The 23,371-nt window shown below is 46.2% G+C and overlaps 1 protein-coding gene across 3 annotated transcripts in view; it reads left to right on the top strand.

The window, feature by feature from the left end:
* FBXW4 (F-box and WD repeat domain containing 4) overlaps positions 1-23,371 on the top strand; it is a 60,837-nt gene that overhangs the window by 31,744 nt on the left and 5,722 nt on the right. For 2 of the 3 annotated variants that reach the window (XM_054831023.1, XM_054831020.1), the window contains exon 6: positions 13,827-13,892. The exons of the other annotated variant lie outside the window; for it this stretch is intronic. In XM_054831023.1, the coding sequence (XP_054686998.1) occupies positions 13,827-13,892 (66 nt within the window). The remainder of the gene's footprint in view (positions 1-13,826; positions 13,893-23,371) is intronic. 3 annotated transcript variants of the gene reach the window in all.

Here is a 23,371-nt window from a genome sequence, read left to right as displayed (position 1 = left end):
TTTGAGAAGAGAGACCTGTACAAAGGTGATTGATAGTCCCAGAGATTTATTAGTGTGTGGGCTGGATAGAGGCTTACAAACTGGAACCCAACAGCTTGTTTTTTTCAGGGGAAAAAGAAGTCTGGTGGTCATCTGTGTGTGTAGCTCTTCTCCCCTGCCCCCCCCCCCCCAGATAAAAAAGAAAAGGAGACTAGAGAAAGAAATGAACTGAGCAGAGGAAGCAATTACAGACTAAGCTGGGCCAAGCAGCAACTGCTACTACTGCTGTGCTCGGTCTTTGCCTCCTGGTGCAGCTGTCTTGGGCTTTGCACCTGCGCTTTGTTTGGTGACCTGTTTCGCCTGTCCAGGCCGATTTAATGAGGATGGGGATGGAGCAGGACTGTCTGATGGCACAGATTTTTCTTATTTTCTGTCTTGCACGGAGTACTGATTAGCACACGTGGCCTAGAGCGTGTTTTCCTTTTCCATATACTCCCCCTGGATTTTCTCTTCTTTGACAGTGGAGAAGCAAGGGAGCCCGCTCCAGAAATTAGAAAAGCAATACTGTTTCCCTAACATCTGTCTTTTGATGGTCTCAGAGCAATCTGGCAACACAGATTGTGTGCTGACCACTTCAGATAAGTTTGTAGCCTGGCAGAGCAAGGACTTCACGATCCTGGTTGTGGTGGAAAATATCAGGTACTTTGGTAGTATGGAGTGCAGGTGAACAGTACTGTTCCCGCTGTGCAATGGCTCTGTCCTCTGCTTCCCAAACTATAGTTTGTGAGACCCTGATGGTCCTCAGACCTGTGTTGGCTCTCTAGCTGTCACAGTGAAGCCAGTGATATGGGTCTCTGCTGGTCTAGGAGTGTCTGAGACTGGTTGAAGCCTCAAAGCTTGGAGCAACTAATTAACTCTAACCTGCCTCAGAAGGAACAATGAACCAAAAGGGTCTGAAGAGGAGATACAGCAGAGGAATACTCCTCTGTACCAAAGAAATGGCTGCAGTAGTAGTTTGTATCTTATTTTTGTGGTCTTTGCCCATATTTGGTCCCAAGTCAAACACTGTGCAGAAGTTATTGATGTGCTGATATTTGGTTGCCTCCTTTAGGCAGTTCTGGTAAAAACAGCCTGAAAAGAAATATGGAGAGTAAGATGGTGGTGGGTAAGATTGAGTGTGGAAGTGTTATTCACCACATCCTAAAATAGCGGAACTAGAGACATTTGAAATTACTAGGAGATTGCTTTAAAATGGACAAAAGATAGTATTTCTTCACACATGTGTTGTGAACTTCCTGCTCCAGAAAATTTTGGAGGTGGATGACGCCAGCAGTTTTGAAAGGGATTTGGCAAGTTCACAGATAGCAGGTCCATAATGAAGCACTAGGTGAGGATATACTCTCTAAAATCCTTAATATGGCAATTGTGGATGCTGGGGCAGTACAAAGAGAATGACTACAGAAACCTGCCAAGCTTACATGTTCTTCCTAAACAGCATCTGCTAGTACTGCTGCTGGACACAAAACAGTGAGCTAGATGGGCCATGGCTTGAGCGAGGTGGGCATTTCTCATGTTCTTCTGGCCATGGTGGGTCCATCATCCGTCTACCCCAGCATTACATGTCTAGGGAGAAGGGTAAGAAACAAGACAACTGCAAAAAGATCCTTTCCACCTGTTCCTTCCCAGCTTCCGGTGATGGGGAAGCTAGGATTTCCCTGGCTAGAGTTTGCATCTGGACCAGTGCTTCTTTCATATTTGCAGAGACTAGCTCTGTGAGAAGCTCATCTCTTCTTTCTGAACCTGTTAGTGTTCTGGTCTTCATAGCCTCCTTTCCAATTCAGTGAAAAACACTTTGTTAAACCTTTTGCCTGACCATCTTACGGGGGTATACAGTGAAGGGTTCCTCTCTCTGGATACCCTCTGCTCTGTTTATGATTTTAGTATTTTTCCCTAGCCACCCCAACTCTAGTAGCAATGGTCTTGTGCGAAGTAGTAGCAAACCATGAGTGTTGTGAGTACTTGCTGGCCAGTTGTTGTTTAGAGTGGACTTCACATGTAGGTGTCCCTGAGATGCGGTAAGCTCATGATTTCCTCCCAGTGCAGCCTCTGACTGGAGTCCACAAAGATGCAGCCTGACCTGAATCGATGGTCATGTAATTGGATCTTGTGTATCCATATGATAGCTTTGACTGGGACACTCCTAACTTGCTGCAGAATCAAATACTGACACTTCAGTAATGTGCTCATTTCAGTGGAGGATGTGTGAGCGAGTTTGGTTATGACACTTCTTCATGTGGATGTTTGACTTGCCAAGTAAAAATGGTTCTTTTAATAACTGGTTTTGGATGAGACTTCCTAAACTCTCAGAGCACATGGGAATAGGGCAGGCCATGGAAAGCAGGAAACTGTGGTTTCACACTCCTGTCTGCAAAGCTGCCTGTGCATCTAAAGCTTCCAGACTTCTGTTCCTTGAAGTGTTGGAGGACTGACTGCCAGCAGGTTGTCCTGCTTTACCTAGACAGCAGCTTACTGAGGAGCAGGAGGCAGTGGGGTACTTCCTAGCCCTTTATCAGATATTTCTTGACATCCAAACTAAGTGTTTTAGGGAATCCCCTGTTCCATTGCAGACTTGGGAGATGTGTGCATGAAAGGGCTTTTTCCCAGTCCTTTCCAGTGCAATCCTTTCCCTCCTATTCAGTTTTTTGTGTAATTTTTTTTCCAATATATTGACCTTAAGCATCATAATAAATGATTTCTCGCCTTCTTGCCTTGTCCTTTCCCTGTCTCTACAGTATCTGTTTTGCCTGATCTTTCCTATCTTCATCTGGCTAATCTCAGTTATCCCTGAAATTCAGTAGCTCTTGGCCTGCCTTGCAGCCCAGCATGATTACTGATACTGAAGATGATAACTTCTGCTGTGAACCTGTGTTTTATTGTATATTGATGTCAGGATTGTTAGAGCTCTGGCTCCTGCAAAACTTTTTCAGCAGGTTTTTGGGTAGTTCAGGAGCTGCATGGGAGGTGGCCACTAAATGTCCTTATACCTTAGACGTGTGTTGTCTGTCTAGTTGTGTAATGAAATCTTGTGTGCCTTTCTTTGCATATAGGGCTAGGGCTGCCCTTTCTGGCCTGACTAGTGGGTTTTATTTATCACTCTGGTGCTTGCTCACAACCAAGCATGCCCTGAACCTGCAGATGGAGGGCAGAAGCTTCATTCAGGATCTTGGTTGCTGAGGGGCAAACAGTTGACATGCTTAGCATGAAAACCCTGAAGCAAATCATACTGCATAGAGTGGAGAGCTGGGGAGGGGGAAGCTGCCCAGAGCTATAAGGGCAAGTGAATTGAGGTTGTTGCAAGCGCGTCTGTGTCAGGGCTGGAATGATCAGAGCAGGAAAGCTCTAGGAGTCATTTCATGGCTGAGTTAAACGCAGATGAGGCTTTGCTTGCCTCCTCCACAGAGCACCTGTGTCTCCATGCCTCAGTGTCCTGGACCTCTCTGTGTGCAGCATGTGCTACATATACAAACTTCTCCCCTTTCACCTTTCTTGGTCTTTAGCATCTTAAAACCCTCTGAGCATTATTTCCTTCTCCCCTGCTGAGCAACTTATTTAGACATTGTAAATTGTTTGAATATCATAGAGCAGAGGAGAAAGATCAAGTACTCTGGTTTTAAGTGATTAGGCTCCTTTTCCCCCATAAGCGTGAACAAGCACAGCTCCTGCCTGTGCATGATGTGGAGAAACAAATCCTGCCCTTCGTGGAAAGATGATGAAAGTATATGTTTGTTGAGAAGTCCTCTTCTTCCTCACCACTCTGATTACTTTTTTCAAAATTCTCCTAAATTGGAAAGTTTGAATTTGGCAGTGGGGTGCGTGTGTGTGTATGGCAAAAGGAATAAGACAGAAATAATTCATGGCTTGTGGCACCAGGAAAACAGATTCCTTCCCACCCTTACTTTTAAACTGAAACATTCTTGGGTTTTAGTTGTTCTGGCAAACCTGAAAGGATTCTCCCCTCCCCCTGACCTCACTGGCATGCACAGATTGCTGGCTTATTGAAAAGTCATTTTCTGTTATATGTTCTAATGGAAAAGTTTAGATAAACTGTCATTATATATATGCATTTTTAAAAGAATACTTGTTAACTGAAAACTCTGCCAGTCACGTCTGAAAATATATTGGGATTGGCCTTGGCAGTCCTGAAGCTTAAAAAATAGAAAGGAGATATTTTTAAAATAGGAGTGGTTTTCTTCTTCTGCATCGTGATTCTTTAAGCATTTTCTGCACATGGGCATGTATTTAGACTTTTCTCCAAAGCAATGACAGCTGGAGTATTTACTTAAATCAATTCTATATGTAGAATTCTACATTGTAAGCAGCAACCCTAGACACTGTAAGGTTTGTGATAAGGTATGAGCATAAGCAACATCATGTCTCTTACCACTGGTGCTAGGAATGTTCACTATATTTCTCTGCGTAGCCTTGAAACTGGCCTGGTCAGCTTCCATCTGCTTGTATTTATGCTGGGTGTCCACTTCTCAGATGCTGGTATTGATTTCATGGCAAGCATATTTTGTTCAGAAGTGTCACAGGTTGCTTTTAAGGAAGAAGCCTTGAGCATTGATGAGCCAAAGGCACACAGTATCCAGCTGAACTCCTCTCTGTGACAAGTACTCAAAGGAGCTTGGGTGAGGCTGCAACAAATTGGATTGAAATTGAAAAATGGTCCTTTCCGTGGGGGTCTTTAGTAAAATGTGAGACATGTATGATATGAAGAGTATCATGGGGTGGAATCAGGCAACTTCTCCAGTTTGCAACCTGCTGCAGCATTGGGTCACAGTTGTGTATTTTAGGCAGCTCAGAAATTACAAGTCTGTGTCCTGGGGGCTGTGCTGCCTGTCTCCTTGCTACATATCGAGTCTCTGGGGATCTCCTTTCCTTGTTGTCAGGATTGTTGTGATTGCATCATCTCCTAAGGTTTGCTCAGCACTCCTATGGAACTTGGCGCTCTGATGACAGTAGCAGGCATCTTTTCACTTGCGTGCTTACCATTTGGTCTTTGTTGCAGAATAAGGACCAACTTTTTAGATTGTGACAATTCTTGCTTTCCAGTAAGATGCTGCAATCATAAGGGACACAAGGTGAGTTTCTTCAAAACATGATTTAACATTTAAAAAAACCAAAAAACCAAACCAAAAGAGACCCCATTGCACTGGGGCTGTGATCATCAAGTCAGCTGAGCACATTTAACCTGTCTGCAGCCCTGGAGCTGACCAGCCAGGACAAGGATTTCTATCCTGAAGACAACAGTGATAACTCAAAGAAAGCATAGATGTTAACAAGTCCTGAGAATCAACAGAGGCACTGTGCCACAGGATGCCGGTTTCTGGCTTGCAGGACAACTGATGCCAGTGGTTTGGTCAACCCATGTGCAGCAGGTTTCCTGGTAGGTTTTGCAGAACCGAAAACTTGTAGCTGAAAGGGAGGTGGGATAAGTGAGGTCCCACTGTGAAAAGCAGTTTTGCTTTGCTAACGGGAAATGGCTCAGCAAAAAGAGAACCTGGAGCCTTTATTGCTGTCCTGCAGGTTCTGCTTGTTGCCTGACTTTTGGGGGAGATACTGGAGGAGGTGAGTGATTCTTCCGTGATTTTTCTCAGCAATAAGAGTTCTCACTGTCTTCGGGACAGCTATCCTGTCTGGGAATTGCACTATCCAGTTTCCTCAAATCTGTTGCCTGCCTTAATCTCAGTGCAAAGGTACTAGACTAGAAATCCTGCCCTGGGAGCATAGGCTGCACCAGGCCTTCAAGAGTCTGTCATGCATCATGCCTCTTCACATGGTCCTATTGTGCATCACTGGATCTCTTTTCTCCTTTACCCCTTTCTTGGCATCCTGCACTACCTTGTTCCACAGGCTGGGGGAAAGATGCTTGTCATGAGCTGACCTCCTCAGCGTGTGTCCCACCGCTGACCGTGCCCCTGCTCTGCCAGGCAAGCTGTCCCACTCCAACCCCCTCCTCCTGCTCGCCCCAGATCGGAGCCCCCAAGAGGTCTTTGTCTGCCTGTTGAGAGCAGCCCCTGTCCCGCCATTCCCACATGGCGCACCCTCCCCGGCAGCCCCCTCCCCATTCAGCAGTTTAGGCTGAAAGAACCTTGGCTAATTACGCCAGGCTGAAAATTACCACTTTGCTGCGTTCTCCTGCTGCTGGGCCCATTTGTGTGGGGCCTGTAGTTAGAGGGAACAAAGTGCCCCCCGTGGAGCCAGGCAGGCCCCGAGTGTGAAGCTACAGGTACAAGCAAGAGGGGAATGAAGGGAATAATTACCAGCTTCTCCAGGTGAAAGCCCTGTTAAAACTTCAATAAGCCAATTAGGGGCCAGGGTGTGTGGGGGGGGAGAGTCTCCCCCACCTATGAGTGATTCCCACCAGGCAATTAACAGAAATAATTTCACGGAGGGGAGGATAAGAAATGGCTCTTAGAAATTGTCTTGGAATGGGGGGGAGCCTGAAACAGCACGACTGCTGCAGTGGTCCTCGTGTACTCCAACGTCCCGGCTCACTGTGTGGCCTGAAAGTGTTGGTGGGACTAGGGGGAGAGGGAGGAGGGAGGGCAAAATAGCAAAGAAAAAGGAATCGCTGGAGCTTTACACCTGGGCAGGCTTTGAGAAAGCAGGGGCTGGAGTTCAGAGCTTCTTGTAAGGCTGTGTGCGTGTGGGCCCAGAGCACTGAGCTCGAGGGGGCTGCTGGATCTGGGGTGGTGGGTGAGGGTCAGGCTCAGGGTGTCTTCCCCATTGGGGTGAGAGGGAAGGCTGATGGTGTTCAGCCCAGTAGGGAGGGGATGGGTGCTTGGTGTGAAGGCTCAAAGTGGGTGTGCAGGTGGGTGAGAACTGAGTGTCAGGCCTTCAGAGATCAGCCTGAGATGTGTGGTGGTCTGTAGGTGCCTTACCTTATGCAAGGAGCAGATGATGACCAGTGTCTAATACTTTTGTGTGTATCTGATCGTGCTTTTCTGCTGCTCAGCCAGCAGCTTCACCTGTTTCTTCCTCTCAATTTGTTCCAAAAACCCCAAGGATTTGCTCAAAATAGAGATTTTTATGAAGTCGCCTGCAATTCTCTTCCACTGTATTGCAGGTGGCATGTGCAGCAATCGGAGGTAGAGCATGCTGTCTGGTGGGTACCTAGCAGGAGTCTTGCCCATCTGTATTTGAATGGCTGCTCTGGGGAGTAGAGCAAGAGTAGAGTGTAGGATGAAGTTGCTGCAGATGGCTGAGATTGCCCTAGTGATGTTGGAAAGGAGAATGCATAGTTTAATTAAAGAAGTCCAGATACCAGCTGTGGCTATTTCACCTGCACTTGCAAAAGAAGATGAAACAAAAAAACCCCCCAACCCTAAACTTCTCAAAACACAAATGTAACCTTAGCAGTGACTTTCTTTGCCTTTCTAATGTTACAGCTTCTGAAAATTAAAAATGTCCTGTGAGGTTTTGTTCCGGTTACTGATAAGCTGAAATAACCCTACTGTAGTGGTGTTTAACCACCTAGTCTTGGACTGACCTGGAAGTCACTAGACTTCCTTTTCTTTTTTTTTCTTTTTATTCCTACCACAGAAAGCTTTCTAGGGAGAGAGAAGTGTATCACTTACAGAGCCCAGCCTTTTTTACTCAGAAGTGGTTTCTCAGCGGAGTCACGTTTCTTTATGATTCTGCTTCTAAGATGCAACCCCAGTGGATGCCTGCAAAGAAAGCTCTGGTCACAGAAAGGCCTGGTAAGCATGCACAGGCGAAGAAATGGTTTTGGTGTGGGCTTTCTGCTCCCCTTGATGTTTGGTACGTGTTGTTCAGACCAGTGCCCAAGTTACATTTGATTACAGTTTTGGTGCAACTGCCTTACGTGCTGATTTTTGTTCAGTTTGTGGTTACTGAGTTGTTAGCATATAACCCAGCTGTCCTGACTGACTTCTGAGATACTGAAGGTGTTTCGTTCAGTTCTCTGGTCATCTTTCAAGAAGCACAAAGTAGGGCTAAAGGGATTGGTCTGGGGCAGTGAAGGGGCAACACCAACCCAATCCTGGCTTTGTCCAGCACAGCCTGAATCAAAGGCAGATGGGACTTCTCGCGTGTTTGTGGTGCCTACTTTCTCATGGAGAAGAAAATGCTAAACTGATGCTGTGCTTTTTTTTTTTTCCTTCCTGCAAATTAAATGCCCCTGGGGAAGGAGCACCTGCTTCCCTGCGCTGTGTTGGTCTCCCTCCCTTTGTGTGTATCTGGTCTGTTGGAGAAGCCTCATGCTGGAGGTGCTGAAACTCCCCGCGCTCAGTTTCCGACCCCCTCCTCTCCCCTTCACAATGTTGTTACTGTTGCATCTGCTCCCCAGCCTCCTGGGCTCTTCAGCAGGGGCTCCATCAAGTTTGTGTGACCTTAGCACTGTATTCATGCTGGAGGAGTTACTTTCCATAATGATGTCAACTGATGAGGTTAGCAGGATGGTGGCAGCCGCGATAAGACATGACATGTTCTAATGATTCGCCTTAGCGAGCTGCGTGTGTGTGTTGGGGGGGCACAGAAGGGCTTAGAGAGGGGAGGTGGGTGCCCCACAGGTGCCGACAAAGACTTTGACCTTTGCTGCTATAATATCAGTGTTTCACAGGCAGGGCGGTTCGGTAACCCACTTTCAGCCCATCAAAAATTGATTTAATTGCAATTTTTTCCCCCAATTAGGAGCACTGGAGCTTAACTAATTGGAGTAATAGAGAGTAATAAGGCTCTGATAAAAAGCCTTCCTCTGCCTCCTTTGTATCTTGTGTCATCGCCTGTCAGAGGTCAGAGAGCTTGCATATTCTATTAGGCAGAGTTGCCTTCATTTGTACAAATTAGTTTACCCAACAGTAATTAAAATGCCAGTGCGGGTCGGGGAGAGCTGAATACAATTGATGGGCACGTTGGTGAAGGATTTGACAGCTCCAGTGGCCTCCCTTGCCAAAGCGTGTCAGTGCTGAATCAAAGGCTACACAAACCCACAGACCCGTGTGTTTAACCCGCGGCACTGTCAGCACCAACTGCTTTCTCTCTTCTCCACTCTCCGTTTTGGACTTGCTTTCTCTTCTTCTTTCTCATCCCACTTGAGACTTTTTTAAAAAGATGTTTCCCATCTTTGAGCTGTCCTTTCTGTTGATAGCTTTCATAATGCTGCTACCAGCACCCACCCCCCGTCTTGTCTCCTTCAGTGCTCCCCCTTCTCTCCCCCTGCCTTCCACATTCCCAGCTGCAGGGCTCTGTCAAGTAATAACTTCTTTGTTTCCTGGTCTGATGAGTCTCCGTATATAATAGTCTCCAAAATGGAACAATGACGTCCAATTCCAGGGGGTGGGGGAGCGTGCGAGGAGGAAGGAACAGGCTCTTGCACGTGTCAAGCAGATTCTGGATTTGAAATCCCCAAAGAGCAGAATAGGACTTGAGAAGCAATCTGTTTACAATACAGGGGAAGGGCGCAAGCCTGGGGCATGGGGGAAGTTTAGAGAGAAGGGGTTGGAAAGTGCCTGTTTCACCCAGGTTCCTTTAATGACTTTGCATTGCAGGATTCCCAGCTCAGGCAGTGCATGCTCTGAAGGCTGGGTTGACAGTGAGGAAGGTATGTATTGTACAATGGGACTTGTATCTCTGGAGCTGAGACTGTTTCCAAGCTTCATGACAAACAGCATCTTTCCAAAAGGACTGATGGGCAGCTACATCTTTTCTGGTTTATCCACACCTGGCAATGTTCTGGCCAGGACAGGGTAAAGAGGGATGCTGCAGGTGGTGTGAAACCATGTAGTTGGCGCCTTGGGAGCAGGCATGGGATCGTTGCAGCTGGACTGTAGCCAGAGCACTACTGCTGTTGCCAGAAATGCTACGGGATCTTCAACAACCACAAGTCAGTCAGATGGAGAGAAGTTCTTGTGTTTCTTCCAGCACCACTGCCAGGATATGTGTTCTCTCTCATCCCCTGGCCCAGCTTCTGTTGTGGGGGGAGGATCTCTAATGAGGGCTCTTCTGTAGCGTAGAGAAGGTCTGGCTTCAGGAGAAGCAGTTTTGTTTCGTTTTGTTTTTTCCCCCCCTCTCCCTTCCTTCTCAGTAGGGCATTTCAAATGGGAAGGAGAACATCAAAGTATCAGATGATTTGGAAAATGACTTGCTTTGGACAATAAAAACATGCTGTGTATGAAGTATGTGTGTCTCAATGCTCGGCAAAATTCTCGCCTTCCTGGCATGGCGGAGGTGGAAATGCTACATTGGCTTGCTTGTTTTTACCTCCTGGGGGATTCCTGTGAAGACAACATGCCCTGTTATGGAAGCTCTGCAATGGTGCTGATTTTCCCATGAAATAAGCCTTTTGGAGGGAGCTTGTAGTCATGGTACCCAACAACTTTCACAGGGCAGAGGAAAGCTTAGTGGGGAAGGCACTTTGCATCTCCAAGGCCATCTGAAGCTTGGATGTAGCTTCGGACAGTTTTTATGTAGCATGTAGATGTGTCTGGTCAGTGTCTGTGTACATCAGTAGCATCGTGTATACTTCAGAGAGATGGGCCATCCCTGCAGTAATATATATATATATATATATATATATATATATATATATATATATAGGATGTCTTGTGCTTTCCTCTTCCCAATCTAGTCTCTCCTCTGTCTCTCTGATTCCTGAAAGCATTGTAAGCAAAACAAATGACACTCACTAAGCTAGTAATTCGGCTTGAGTTGTTTCTGTTGGGCAGCTGGCAAGAACAGTTGTGAAGAAGTTGCACGTCTCTAGGTCAGAGGTTTTTGGTGTGTGCTATGTGCTTCCTAAGACAAAAAGCCTTGTTGAAGGTGAACTGAAAGAAGGAAGCCTGGTAGAAGGCTTCAGTTCTGCTGAACGATGTTTCAGAAGTTTTGGACCCAAGCTTGAAATGCTTTGCTCCAATTTGCATGCTGTTTTAGACCTACAAAAGCTGACTTGTGGTGCCCTTTTGATTGGAGTGAAACTGTCACCTCTGCGAGGTTCCCAATTATGAGAGGCCTGGGTGTTGAAGGTGTACGCCTGCAGACCAGACTCAAGGTGAGGGGCCCTGTATCATCTCTTGGGAATCCAGACTTCCAGGTCAGTTTGCTCCCAGGCTTTAGCAGTTTCTCATTGGCACCATTTCTTGTGCATGTCTTGTGAATGCTGCTTTCTAATCCTGGCAGTGAAGGTGCCCCACTCTTCTGGGAGAAGTCTTATCTTTACTTGCTAATGGGCTCCAGCCTTTTAAAGATAAGGCCTGCAAACCTGATCCTGCTGAAGTATGAGACAAAATTCCTGTTGACTGAATGGAGTCAGCTTTACCTAGAAGAGACTTGTTTGTGGCCCTGAGGCCTGTATGCGATGCTGGAGAGAAACCTCTTCATCTATTGATATTCTTCTCTCTCTCTTTTTTTTTTATTTTTTTTTTTTTTTTTTTTTTTGGAGGGATGGGGGGTAAGGACTGAGGAGGGAAAACTGAAGTTCAGAACTGACAGCATGAGCGGGGATTAGACCTTGCTGTTCCTCCCACCTTTTTCTCCCTGTTGGTGTGCCTCCATGCTAATTTAGACCTGTGGCAAGCATCAAAGCCTTGTGCATACCTTCTGCACAAAGGGCTTGTCTCCCACGTGAGGGCGTTCTCTGCTGGGACAGAGTTAGTTTGTCCCCCAAAAGAAAAATCTTAAGCACCCAATTGCCTGCTTGACTGACTCCCTGACTGCTATTATGTTTCTAACCACGGTAATTGGCTTTAGTAGTTATTAATGGATTATGTTTGGGGAGGGAGGGACAGAACGCAACACCTAGCTTTGTAGCTGAGGGACTCCCTGACCAAAGTGCTGTTGTCCAGACATGGGGTTTGACCAGTGAGCTGTCAGAGTGGGTCTTTTTTGCTTGTTTTCCTCTAAGATGGGAGACAGTGCCAAAGGGGGAATGTTCCCTCTTGTACTGCACTATGGTGGAGAGAGGGCAGGTATTGAGCAGAAACTCCATTTCCAAATATGAGATGCTGCACGCTTTCTTAATTGGTCCTCGTGGCTGCAACGTAGCAACAGGAATTGCTTTTTCCTTAGATTCTTAGATTTTGGGTACTTCTGAGGAGAAGAATAATGTGTACGTCCTGCAGCATCTGTGCAGAGTGCCTTGTGCTACAGGTGCATTGGGCCAATTGCAAGTGCACTGCTAATGAATGTCGGATTTTTGCTTGTAAGACAGCCTGGTTGGAGAGACTTTGAAATAGCTCTGGTGCTGGAGGCCTTGTCTAGCCCTAAAGGGCAGCTAGGGGTCACAGGACTTGTGTGGACATCTCCAGGTATGTGAGTTTGGGGAGGAGGACTATAACCAGGAAAAAAAAAAAAAAAAAAAAAAGAGATCCTTGGTAGCTTTAGCTCTTCGCTGGTTCCCGTAGCTCTTCGAGATTGTTTGATGATATCTGCCTGCCTCTTTTGCGTAGCATGCTTGTCAGTGCTGCTTTGGCCTTATGATTTGCAGAAACCAATTGCTCAGCTGAAACATGGAACTTGGAATAGGTGTCCTGAGTTCTGGCCTTGCCTCCATATGGCTCTTCTCTGGCTTTGAGTGTGTGTTCACCGCTTTGCGGCTGGGTGCCTTGTAACACCAGCAGTAGTGCTCCTCACAGAAGTCAAGGATGCTGCAAGAATCCCTTCCTGGTACAGTAGAGGCTTGAAGACACCTTCTGCCTTCCAAAGGAAGAATGTTGTAGAGGATCAAAGAAATGTTTAAAACCTGCTATTTTTACAGACATGATATTGTTTCCTTATTTTGCTTTCCTCTTTCAGCTGCCAGCCCCACGTCATGCTGCAAAAGATGGTTAGGCAAAGCATAGAGCTGACTTTTATTTAAAGCAGGCTCCGTTTCCTGCATTTGTGCTATCCTTGTTGCAATGACTTAAACATAGTTTTGGCATTTTATTCTCGGTAGCTGCAGTAAATGTGGCTTTGTGAGAGGTCATTTATAGCTTGCTTAGAAATCTTTGTAGGAGCTGCTTTCTCTTATTTGGACTGAGGATAGGAAGTTGGCACAAAGCAAGCAGTGTGGTGTGGAGAGCCACAGCACCCTTGTTGCTGCTACTTGATTTTAAGGATTTGTTTGAGGCCAGTGACTGGAGCCAGCATGTGCAGCAGGGACGTAGCATCACCAGAGGAGAACTTTGGAATGGACCTTGCTGGAGAGTGTGAACTGAGCCAGATATTGCTGCAGGAGAGCTGTGCTGCCTGTAATAGAAAGTGCTTGAGCACTGGGGATGGCAGCCTGATCCAGCTTTGAAATTGGCCCTGCTTTGAGCAGGCTGGACCAGAGACCTCTATTCTGTGATTCATTAGGCCTGTGATGCTACAGCCAACTCATGATTTTGCTCAGAAGGTGCCAGCAAACAGAAAGGAGACATGAAGTAGCAAGTAACAGGGAATTTTCCGTGGGGTCTTTCCGCAGCTTACAGCACTGCCTATATATGAAACATGCTGAGTACCGTGCTGTTTTGAAAATGATGTTGCAATTTACAGCTGCTCCTGTTTTAGGTTTTCCCTTTGCATATGCAAATACATCTTTATGTCCTGTCAATTCTCTGCAGTTCTCACCTGCTGCATCTGGGAAGCTCAGCTACTGAGAGCTCTGGAGCACCTCTCCCTTTGCTGCTGCCTGCCCCATGTGAAATGCAGTGGAACATGCTGAAATTGTTTTGGACCAGAATTCAAAGTCTGTCTTGTAGCCTGTTTTCTCTGTCTTGCTTGTGCACTGTTTCTTCAGAACATGAGATTTAGTAAGTGGGTTCTCTTGTTTGCTTGTTGTTTGTTTGTTTTTTTTTTTTAAACAGTTCATTTGTGACGGGAACAGCCTGCTGTGGACACACCTCACCTCTGAGAATCTGGGACCTTGAGAGGTGAGTGAGCTTCCAGGTTACAGGGAGGGACTTGATGAGAAAAGTGAATAACAATGAGAAATGCAGTATTGGAGATGCCATAAAATCATTCTTTTAGTCCATGTAGGCAAGGGATGTTTAAACATGAGATGTAGGATGGAGTGGGGGACAGAACAAACTGGTGTGGAAAGGTGTGTGTGTGTGGGGGGGGTGGTTCTGGTCCAGTAGGGAGCAGCTCGACTTTTCTTCACAGCTTTTTTGGTTGATGACACAGCCATCCTGGTTTCTTCCCATTAACCGTGTACAGTCAGAATATGCCCGTTACACCTTCCTTTTCATCTGTCTTGGTTGATGCTTCAGCAGGAGCAAGAGGGGTGAGGAAGGTGATCTGCATCCTCCTGTTCACCCATTTGTGGTGCTCAGAAGCCAGAGGCAAACATAGGCTCTACAGTCTTGTCCTGGCAGGTGTTTCTGATAGCTCAGGGAGGTGAGGGGTGGCAACAGGTTGTCTGCTGAAGTGACTTAGGCATGTTGCCTTCTCTCTGTCTTAATAAGCATTGAGGAGGTTAATTGCTGTGGCCTCTGATTTGGGGCCATTGAGTAGTTCCTGTTCAGTGAAGTTCCCGACCTTAGCAACTGGGGAAATCTTGGGCTCAAATCCTGACGTGAGACTCAACTGCTGACAAATTTGAAACTCTCAGCCTGGGGGCCTTTGTGGAGTGATGGACAGATAGCAAATATTTGGCAGGATTATTGAACGGCAGCTCAGCTTTCCAGGACTGGTATGCTCTGGGTAGGAGTGGCACAGCACAGATTTTTCAAGGGAGTGCTGTCAGGATTGAGGTGAGCTGGTGGGCTCTGGGAAGGGAGAGAGGAGGGCAATGGCAGAAGAGGTCTCAGGGGTGTCAGCAGTGCTGTATTTGGGGAAAGGAAGTCAAGGAAGATTGGTGTGGATGCAGAGCTGGTCTGAGGCCAATTGCCTTCTAATCTGTAGTTTAGATTGTCCAAGTCAACTGTATCAAATACAAACGTAAACCAGTTTGGCTTTCTCTGAAGTAGCAAAAATAAAGACTTTACAAAGGATGCATCCCACAAAGGACAAACTATAGCAGGAAAGACAGTGCCAGTGCATTCAGCTATGGTGCATGTTTCTCAGTGACCTGGTCCAATGGTGCCTTTGGAGTACCCCAGAAGGATGCAGGCTGTGCTGTGATACCCCTGCCCATCAAGTCTTCTGGCTCTTCTTGAATAGAAGCATCTGACAGGGGTGAGGAGATAGGCAACCCTCTCCCCCCTGCCCCAGTCTCTCTGACAGCCTTTCCCAAGGAAGCCTGAAGAGATAATAAAGCCGTGTAGAAAATAGGATTAAGGTAATGAACAGGCACAACGGAGTTTGATCTTTCAATAATGTCAAAGCCTGAGTGACAGGCAAATAAAAAAGCTAAGGCAACCTAGGCCACTGGGCCTCTGTTGCACTGGCTGGAGTGTCAAATTTATTCTTCCCTCTTCACCTGTCACAGCTGGAATGCACCATGCCACTGGGTCTTTTCCTCTCTGGGGACCTGTGTGTGAGCTGGGAGTCTTGTCAGCACGTGCAGGGCAGGAGACGGAGTAGAGAGCACATCCGGGAACTAGCACGTGAAGCTTGATGTGACCATTCATAGTGAGGGAGTACAGAGCTGTCTTTCCAGGTCTTGCCTTCTCCATAAACTGTTCTTCTTCCCAGCAGAGCTTTGGATTCATTTTCAAAGGCCCCAGTGGTTGCCCGAAGTGACCTCGTAGGGAAATGCTATTTCTTCCTTTGAGGCTTTTGCATGTTGTCTGCCTGGTCAGCCTCCAGAATTGGGAGCATGGCACGGAAACTCAAAATCTTAGAGCTACCTAGGACTGAAAAGGTCCTCCTGTGCCCAATGTGTCCTGACAACATCTTGCAGACAGCACCAGGCCCCCCGCATTTGCTGCTTACCCCTTCCTTGTGGCTATGAAGGGCATGAGTCTGACCCACAGAGGCTGAACATGGCAAGGATGTTATCTGCAAGAGCAGAATCCAGGCCACTTCCCTATCAAAAAAATGAGGCAGGGTAGAGCGATGCTTAAGATGTGTTCTTTAAAACTACAGGATCCTTAGCACCACTTAGGTGTTTAATGTTCTCCAAGACCAGTTAGTTTAGTTACCTGGGTTCTTCTGTGTGGGGGTGTGTGTAAGTAACATTGCAGCAGTTTCTGTGGGATTCTCTTCCCTTGGGTAGGTGGTCTTTTTCCCCAACAGCTGAGAGCTGGAACATACTACAAAAGGATTTAAAGCTTTAATAACCTTTTGTGTACTGATCTTCTTAGTTCCAGGCCAGATAAGTCCTTGGCTAGTGCTTGTAGCTGTTGGTCATGGTATGTTTTCGTATTTATGGCCTTCGCTGTTCCCTGACCCCGAGGCAGCCGTTCTCATCCCTCCAAGAGGAAGAGGATAATGTCTTCACCTGGAAATATGTTCTGGGCTTTGAAAAGGGCTTGGTTGGGTTTGGCGGCGAGGAAATTTTTATGGGGGAAAGGAAACGCCTCTTGCTGCATCCCACCCCCACAACTGTCTTTCATTTCTGACTCTGCTGAGATGATGGCGTTGGATCAAAGCCGCAACAGGCAGCAACAAGCAATTGTCAAGGGGAGTCTAAAGCCGGGGAATGACCGCGTAATGCCAAGACACTGTCTCTGATGGCTGAAATTCCAGCTGCTGCTACACCTGGCCCTTTCTCCTGTAATGAAGGAGGATTTTTTTTTCTTACGCTTTTGAAGCTGGCTAGCTGCACCTCTGGAGGACATATCTCATCCTGCAGATGCTACATTGTGCCATCTGATTGCTTTTAGATGTGGGGAAGTTGCTGTGTACTTATTGCCACTCAGGATCAAGGTGTGTACGTGGAGGGGGGCTGTGAATAACTTAGGTGATTAGAGGTCTGCACAGGAAAGGAGAACAATTAGCAGTGTGGGCCACTGGATACTAACCTGTGTCCTTGCATCAAGTATTGAGTCTCGCTGACTCCTTGGCCTCTTGCAAGTCCCCTTGCCCCTCTGCGCTGGTGAGGGATATGATGGCAGCTGCCCCTCTTGCAGGTCAGGTTCCTCTGCTCCCTTTTGCCTTTCTCTGCTCAGACCTTCTTGTCTCATCTGCCAGTGCTAGTGTGTGGCTCAGCAGAACAGCTAATGGCAAGCAAGAGAAAAGGAAGCTTTCTTCAGGTCCAGTTCCTCTTTTTTTTTTTTTCTCTTCCCACCTTCTTTGTCCTTTGGGAGTTTAAGGTCCTTCAGAGGCAAGGGTGATGCACCACTAGGAACAGCTCCAAAGCCAGCATTTCTCATTTGCTTGTGGAGCACTGTTGCTCCCCGGCCTATCGTGGTGGTCTGCATGTCTTCAGGTGACAAATGCCCCTGCCTCAAGGATGCTCCTCCATAAGGTAGGATATTCCAGAAGTTGCTTTGCAGCAACTCTTGGAGCTATTCTGCCAAGCTCGATGTTTGAAATGGAGCAGTGATCTGTCCGGCGTGGTAGTCCTCATGCAGTAAACACTTTGAATGCACAAGTCCTACATTGTCCTTTCCTGTGGCACAACCTGACAGACACAGGGCACGAGAGCAGTTGTAAAAACTGAGCCAAAGTTAGCTGTGCCCTGCAAGCCACCCCAGATCCTCTACTTTTTAAATATCCAGTCTTTGTCCATCTCCTCCCCCCTTTTGAAAGAATTTTTGGCAGAGTGTTTTTTTGTTTTTTTTTAAGAACCCTCTAATTTCTTGTTCGGTTTTTCTCCCTCTCCTGAGCCCTTTGAAAGTGGCTTTACGCTGTCACTGACACCAAACTGACACTTTGCGTTTCCCCACTTCTTATCCCTTTATGGCAACAGATGTTGAAATTTTGTATCCCTTTTATCTGTCCCTCTTTGCCCTCTTCCTGTAATTAGGTTTCCCTTGTTAGCAGTACAAAGTGGCCCGGTTTGCTGCCTGGCCTTTTGAGCCATTGTGTCTGAGCACATTTTTTTCCTCCTCTTTCGGAAGAGTTCCTTCCCCCTTAAGTAATAGGCAGGGTGTGGGCCAAAGCTGTGGCTTTTTCTTGTTTCTTTGTTCTCCATTTATCTCTGCCACCTTTTTCAAAGGAATGGGGAAAAAAAAAATAGAGGGTGCATGGAATGGGAAGATACAGAGTTGCATTTCTTGACCGTTAGGCCCCCCTGCTCTTCAGGTGTTCAAGGCAGGTGCCTTTGATGTCTGCAAGTTTTTGGGGAGGTGGGAGGTGAGAGGATTCATGAGAGTGGCTTGGGAGTGGAGGCGAAAGGAGATTCAGGTGTATGGCTGGTGCCCTCAACGGAGGGGTGGGGATGAGTCTTTCAGGGTAGACAGGCAGCTGCTGAGCAGGTTAGTAATCTGTATTTGCCTCTAGTGCTATTATGTTGTGCTCTTTCTGCAAGCCAGCATGAGCATTACCACGACAAGCAGCTGTCTCAAGCTTGCTAACTTGCTGCTGCTTGGTCTCTGGTATGTGCTTCCATGGTACCCTTGCTAGGTGACAACTGTCTGTGCAGTGGGGTGGGCAAGAATTAGTTGCTGTCCTTCAAATTTCAGCATATGTTGATCTGCATCCACTTTGGTGGCTCTTTTAGAGCCATTGAGTGAGTGAATGTGAGCAATTGTCAACAAGTAGGGAGAGCTTTAAAACTTCAGGTCCTGTGCTGTTCTTAAACAGTAAGTGTAATCTGACAGTTGCACTATGTAGCACTGAACACCCTGGTTAGCGGATCACTGCTGATGCTTTCCTATTTAAATCCAGTCCTTCTTGGCTTTGTGTCCTGTCATGCTCAGATTTTGTGTGTGGAAGTACATAAATCAAATGAGAATCTGTAGGGCTAGTTCTTTGTTATAAAGCTTGCTAAATGTTTTCAACAAAAGTTTTTAATGTAGAAGCTTTGCCCAAGATGCACAAGCTGGCTTCTTAGTGTTGTGTTCTAAAACAAATCCTGTGGAAGATCATTCTCCCCACAACTTTGAAGTCCAAGGTTTAAACAAGTTTGAGACCCTCTAATTTAATAAGAAAGGAGTTTGGGTGAAGGGGAGATGGATTCAGAACTAGAGTTATTAGATTGAAAGGAAAGGTAACTGACTCCAAGAAGGGTGGAGAGTCTGTTTCACCCAGGCATTTAAACTGCATCTATCCAGTCACAGAGAAGTGGGTGGGTATCTCTGGTAACATGAGAGAGGAGCAATAACAAATATTATCCTGGCACTGATAAGCTTCACAGAATTTGGGGGGCAGAAGAATCATAATACCATGCTGTAGGTGCAGAATCCCCTCTCCTGCTTTTGTTTTCTATTGATTCATCATGCCAAGTAACTTTTTTTGCCAAGGAAACTCTCTCTACACTTTGTGGGAAAGAGACTCCCTTTCAGGCTTGGTTTTCTTTCTCAGCATCTCCATCTTGGCTGAACACAGCTTTAAATCACAATAACCAATCCAAAACTTGTCCAACAGTGAGCTAAATAGCTTTCTGGGCTGTGCTTACATCAGGTAAGTGAATGCAAATATGTGCCTTCTACTGCCCCCACTCACTGCAGTGGGATGATCCACAGGGAGTTGCCATTCTTCAGATGGCTGCTCATTCTCTTTTCCTGAGGCTCTCCTGTTTATTTTTTGCTGTGCTGTTTCCCCATCTGCAAATGGTTTTGGTGCATTTTTAAAAACATCAATTCTGAGTATTTCCATTTATATGTCCTTTGGTTAATCAGGAACACAAATGCTGTGCCTTCTCCCTGAAATTCAAAGGAAAAAGGATTAATGAGGTGACAGGCTGGGGTCTGTTGTAGGGGAATTCTAGTCTTCAGGTGAACCCTTTCTTGGCACGTTCATGTTAAATCAGTTTGGCACAACTGTCTTTAGCTTTCTAATTTGGTCCTTGGGAACCATTCCCTCTGCAGTAAGGTAGGCAGGATGGAGAGTTCAGATGTAGATCTAGGCAAAGGGAAAAGCAGGTCCTTCTTCATGGAGCTGGCAATCCCACTTGTGACCTGAGGAGCAAGACTAGATATAAACAGGTCTCCTGCCTTCAGGCATGAATTAATCATTTGACAAGGCCAGAAGGAAATTCCTACCCCAGTTCTGCAGCTCTGACAGGTAGGATTTGATTCCCTTGCTCTGAGATCTTGGGTGTTGTTGGAGGCAGGACACCAGGCCTATGGCCAACTGCTTGAGCCAGTGCTGGAGAAAGCTTGCTGCTGCAGGGAGCCTTTTCAGTGGCAGTCTGTCTCTTGAATGACTGTTCCTTCTAGCAGGCTTTGTTGTGTTCAGAGCTCTGCCTCTTGGCTATAATGGATAGCTTCAGTCTTGTCTGTGCAATGTATTTCCCCTGGTATGCATGTGTTCTCAAAACCATTTGGGGCCTTGTAGTTCTTTACTGATTTCTGGGGTGAGGAGGGGTTTGACATTGTCTTTCTGAACCCTCTCATGTGAGCTGGCCATCTTCTGCCTTCCTTTCGGTAAGAGGGCTCTGGTGTATCTTAACCTAAATATCAAACTGTTGTAAGAACAACAACATACAGGTGTTTATCCTAAATCCTTTCCTCCCCATGGCAGTCTTGGCCCTGTCTCACTACAGATGAGCATGAGGCCAGCTCCTTCCCTTTGTACGTGTGCATGTCCAGGGCATTCTGTGGCCTTTGCATTCCTGTTCAGGCGTATTTATGACAACTTTACAAGGCCCCAAACAATCAGAGAGCATGGGTGGGGGCTGCACACTCCAAGCACATCAATCAGTTTCATCCCTCTGAGCCAAAGCAAAAGCAATCTTTATTTTTCCCTGGGTTGAGAGAGAATCAACAGAGGCAAGAGAGAAGAATGGGAAGAAGTGAATGAGGAACCCCCTCTGCCACTGGCTAGCAGTAGCTCATTTAAACAGATGGCTTTGTTTTGATTTGGACTCTCCATTTTTTTGTCTCCCCACTAAAGGAGACCTGCAGAGTTCTGTCCAGAAAGGGAGCAATGCAGCCGCCTGTTCCCACACAAGTGGGGCGAGAGGCTTTGAGAATTCCCTGCTTCTTTTCCTTGCCTCCCTCTTTTTTTCTCTTCCCCCAAGAAATCACAGTTTGAGAGAATTCCCCCCTACTCCTCCTGTTGGAAAGAAAGCAGAGAAGACATTCTTGACATTCTTTGCAGAGAAAAGGGGTTAAATGTCTGAATTTGGGGGTCACCATGTTATACAAATTGCAATCTAATCGTTTTTACAAGAACACACGTGTGCTAAGAAAAGGAGCTATGGACAAGAAAGAAAAAGGGACAGACAACCTTTTTTGTCCTATCTCCTTTTTTTTCCCCCCAAGGTTTTGGACTATTGTCATGTCCTGTCTCTCTCCCCTCCTCACCCCCGAGAGGGAGAACATTGGTTTTATAGTTAAATTGGTTCGTAAAGCAGAAGGGCTTGGTGCCATTTCTGTTTGTTTTCCCAAATAAAAGCCCCAGCAGGGTCTCTTTTGCACCGTTGTGGCTTTATTTGAAGAAACTGGCTTTTTCCCATAGCCCAGCGTGTCAGTTTATCCTCTGAACTTAACCTTACGGGAACCCGAACAACAAAAACTCACAGGGTCCCAGAGCTGGAAAGGTAAAGAAATTGTATCTTTTTATTGGACCATTTAAAGCGTGTGTGGGCCAATTCAGAGAAAGCAGAAGAAAAGAAGGCAAAACTCCCTCTTCTGTCTCTCCCCCCTGACTCAATCTCAAACTGTCGTTGGTGTCATTCCCCCCTACTGCCTCAGGTCCCTTCAGCTGTGCTGAGGAAGCAGAGAGGGGCATTTCTCCTGAAAAATCACCTATAACAGTATCTCTGAGCCATTTCACATGGCGGTGGTCCCTCAGAATTCCACAAGCCAATCCCACATCTCCCTGCAGGAATTAGCAGCCTTGGCTAAATGCAGGGTAACCTTGGGGTAGGGTAGCTCCGTGAAGAACAACTTTGCCATGAATCTATGCTTCTCCCTATGTATATTATAGATATTGTTTGACCAAGCTTTTCCCTTCTTAGCGTAAGCTGCTGCCTCCCCTGGGTGCCTCAGCCACTGTTGCAAAGCACCTGGAAGAGATGATAGCTCAGCTCTTCCCTTTGGTTTTGGTGCACTCTCCAAATTGGATGACAGAAGTTGTGCAAATGTTGCACTCTGGATAATTGTTTTTAAATGGATTTTGTTTCCTTTCTCTGTTTGATACTCAGCTCAAATATCTCACTGTTTTGAACTGAATGGTGCTCTTTCTGCTTTTTTTTGGTTTTTCTAAGTAAATATATCCCAACTGGCTTGTTGCAAGTAATTATTGGGGCTAAAGTATTGGTTTAGAGCTCTGCTTGATTTCTGAATAGTCACCTGTTTACATGCAATGGCTTCTCCTCTTTGATAGATGATCACAGCTCATAGATGAGGTTTCCAGAGCAAATGAGTATGTCCTCAAATTCACACATCTCTTGTTTTCAGCAGATGTTCTGAATTCAGCAGTTTCCCAGAATTTGCATATTTGTATAATACCAATTCTAGTGGATTGTGGTCACCAGAAATTGAGGCTGGGGAGAAAAGTGTTTATTGTTTCATCCCAGCTGTTGGAGTATAGTTCATGTGTATTGGAGACAGCTGGCCAAGACCTTCAGCAAATGGGCAAGGTACAGGGAGGGAAGTGTGGACTTCTTTTGGACTCCAGCTGTCAGCAAGGTTTCAGGGAAATTCTGAGCTTTTATGGTCACGCAAATAATCGCTGTGGCTTAGAAGGCTGTACATGGCTTTAACATGGTGACAGCAGCATACCATGGATTATCTGTAAACTAACGGTCTAGGCTCTGCCATGACTGATCTTACTTTGTCGTCTTGTTGCTGGAGTGAGGAGGAGTACAGCCTTAAGCTGTTTTTTAAAAAGAAAAAACAACCAACTTAAACCAGCTTGTTTCTGCCATTCCTTGGTGGTTCACTTTGCTTCCAGGTTAGAAGGCTCCTGTCTTTGGAGGTATCACCATAGCAATGCTCATGGCTAGATTTCCAGCATGGAAAGAAAAGAGTGAAATGTGGAAATCCCAAACAAATAGCTTATTTTAAAAGTAATTTTGCAACATCTTGTTTTCTGAAGAACATGGGGATTCATGGAGATGAATCCAAGAATTCTCTATAGTTCCTGAACAAAATGCCTTTCATTTTAGGACTCATCAGTTTGATACATTACCCAGACACAGGGACTTTATTTAAACATCTTGTTCTATCAGCAAGGAGTCCAGAGCTTGGTGCTAACACAGCTTTCCTGTGCTAGGGATGAAATGGGCTTCTGGATTTGCTCTGGCTCTGTTCTTTGTGGGCTGGTACAGGATTATTGCCAATATCATTTCAGTCTATCTAGGTGCTTAGGAGAAAGCAGGAGAAAATAGGAATATCTGCGAGTTTCCTGCTCAGCACCGGAGGCTTACCTGTGTGTCTATAGGTGCTGGGTTGTGGTTAAGGTGCTGAAG

The sequence above is a fragment of the Grus americana genome, chromosome 7 (assembly GCF_028858705.1).
Source record: "Grus americana isolate bGruAme1 chromosome 7, bGruAme1.mat, whole genome shotgun sequence".
NCBI lineage: Eukaryota > Metazoa > Chordata > Aves > Gruiformes > Gruidae > Grus > Grus americana.
This window is presented reverse-complemented; position numbering and strand designations above follow the sequence as displayed.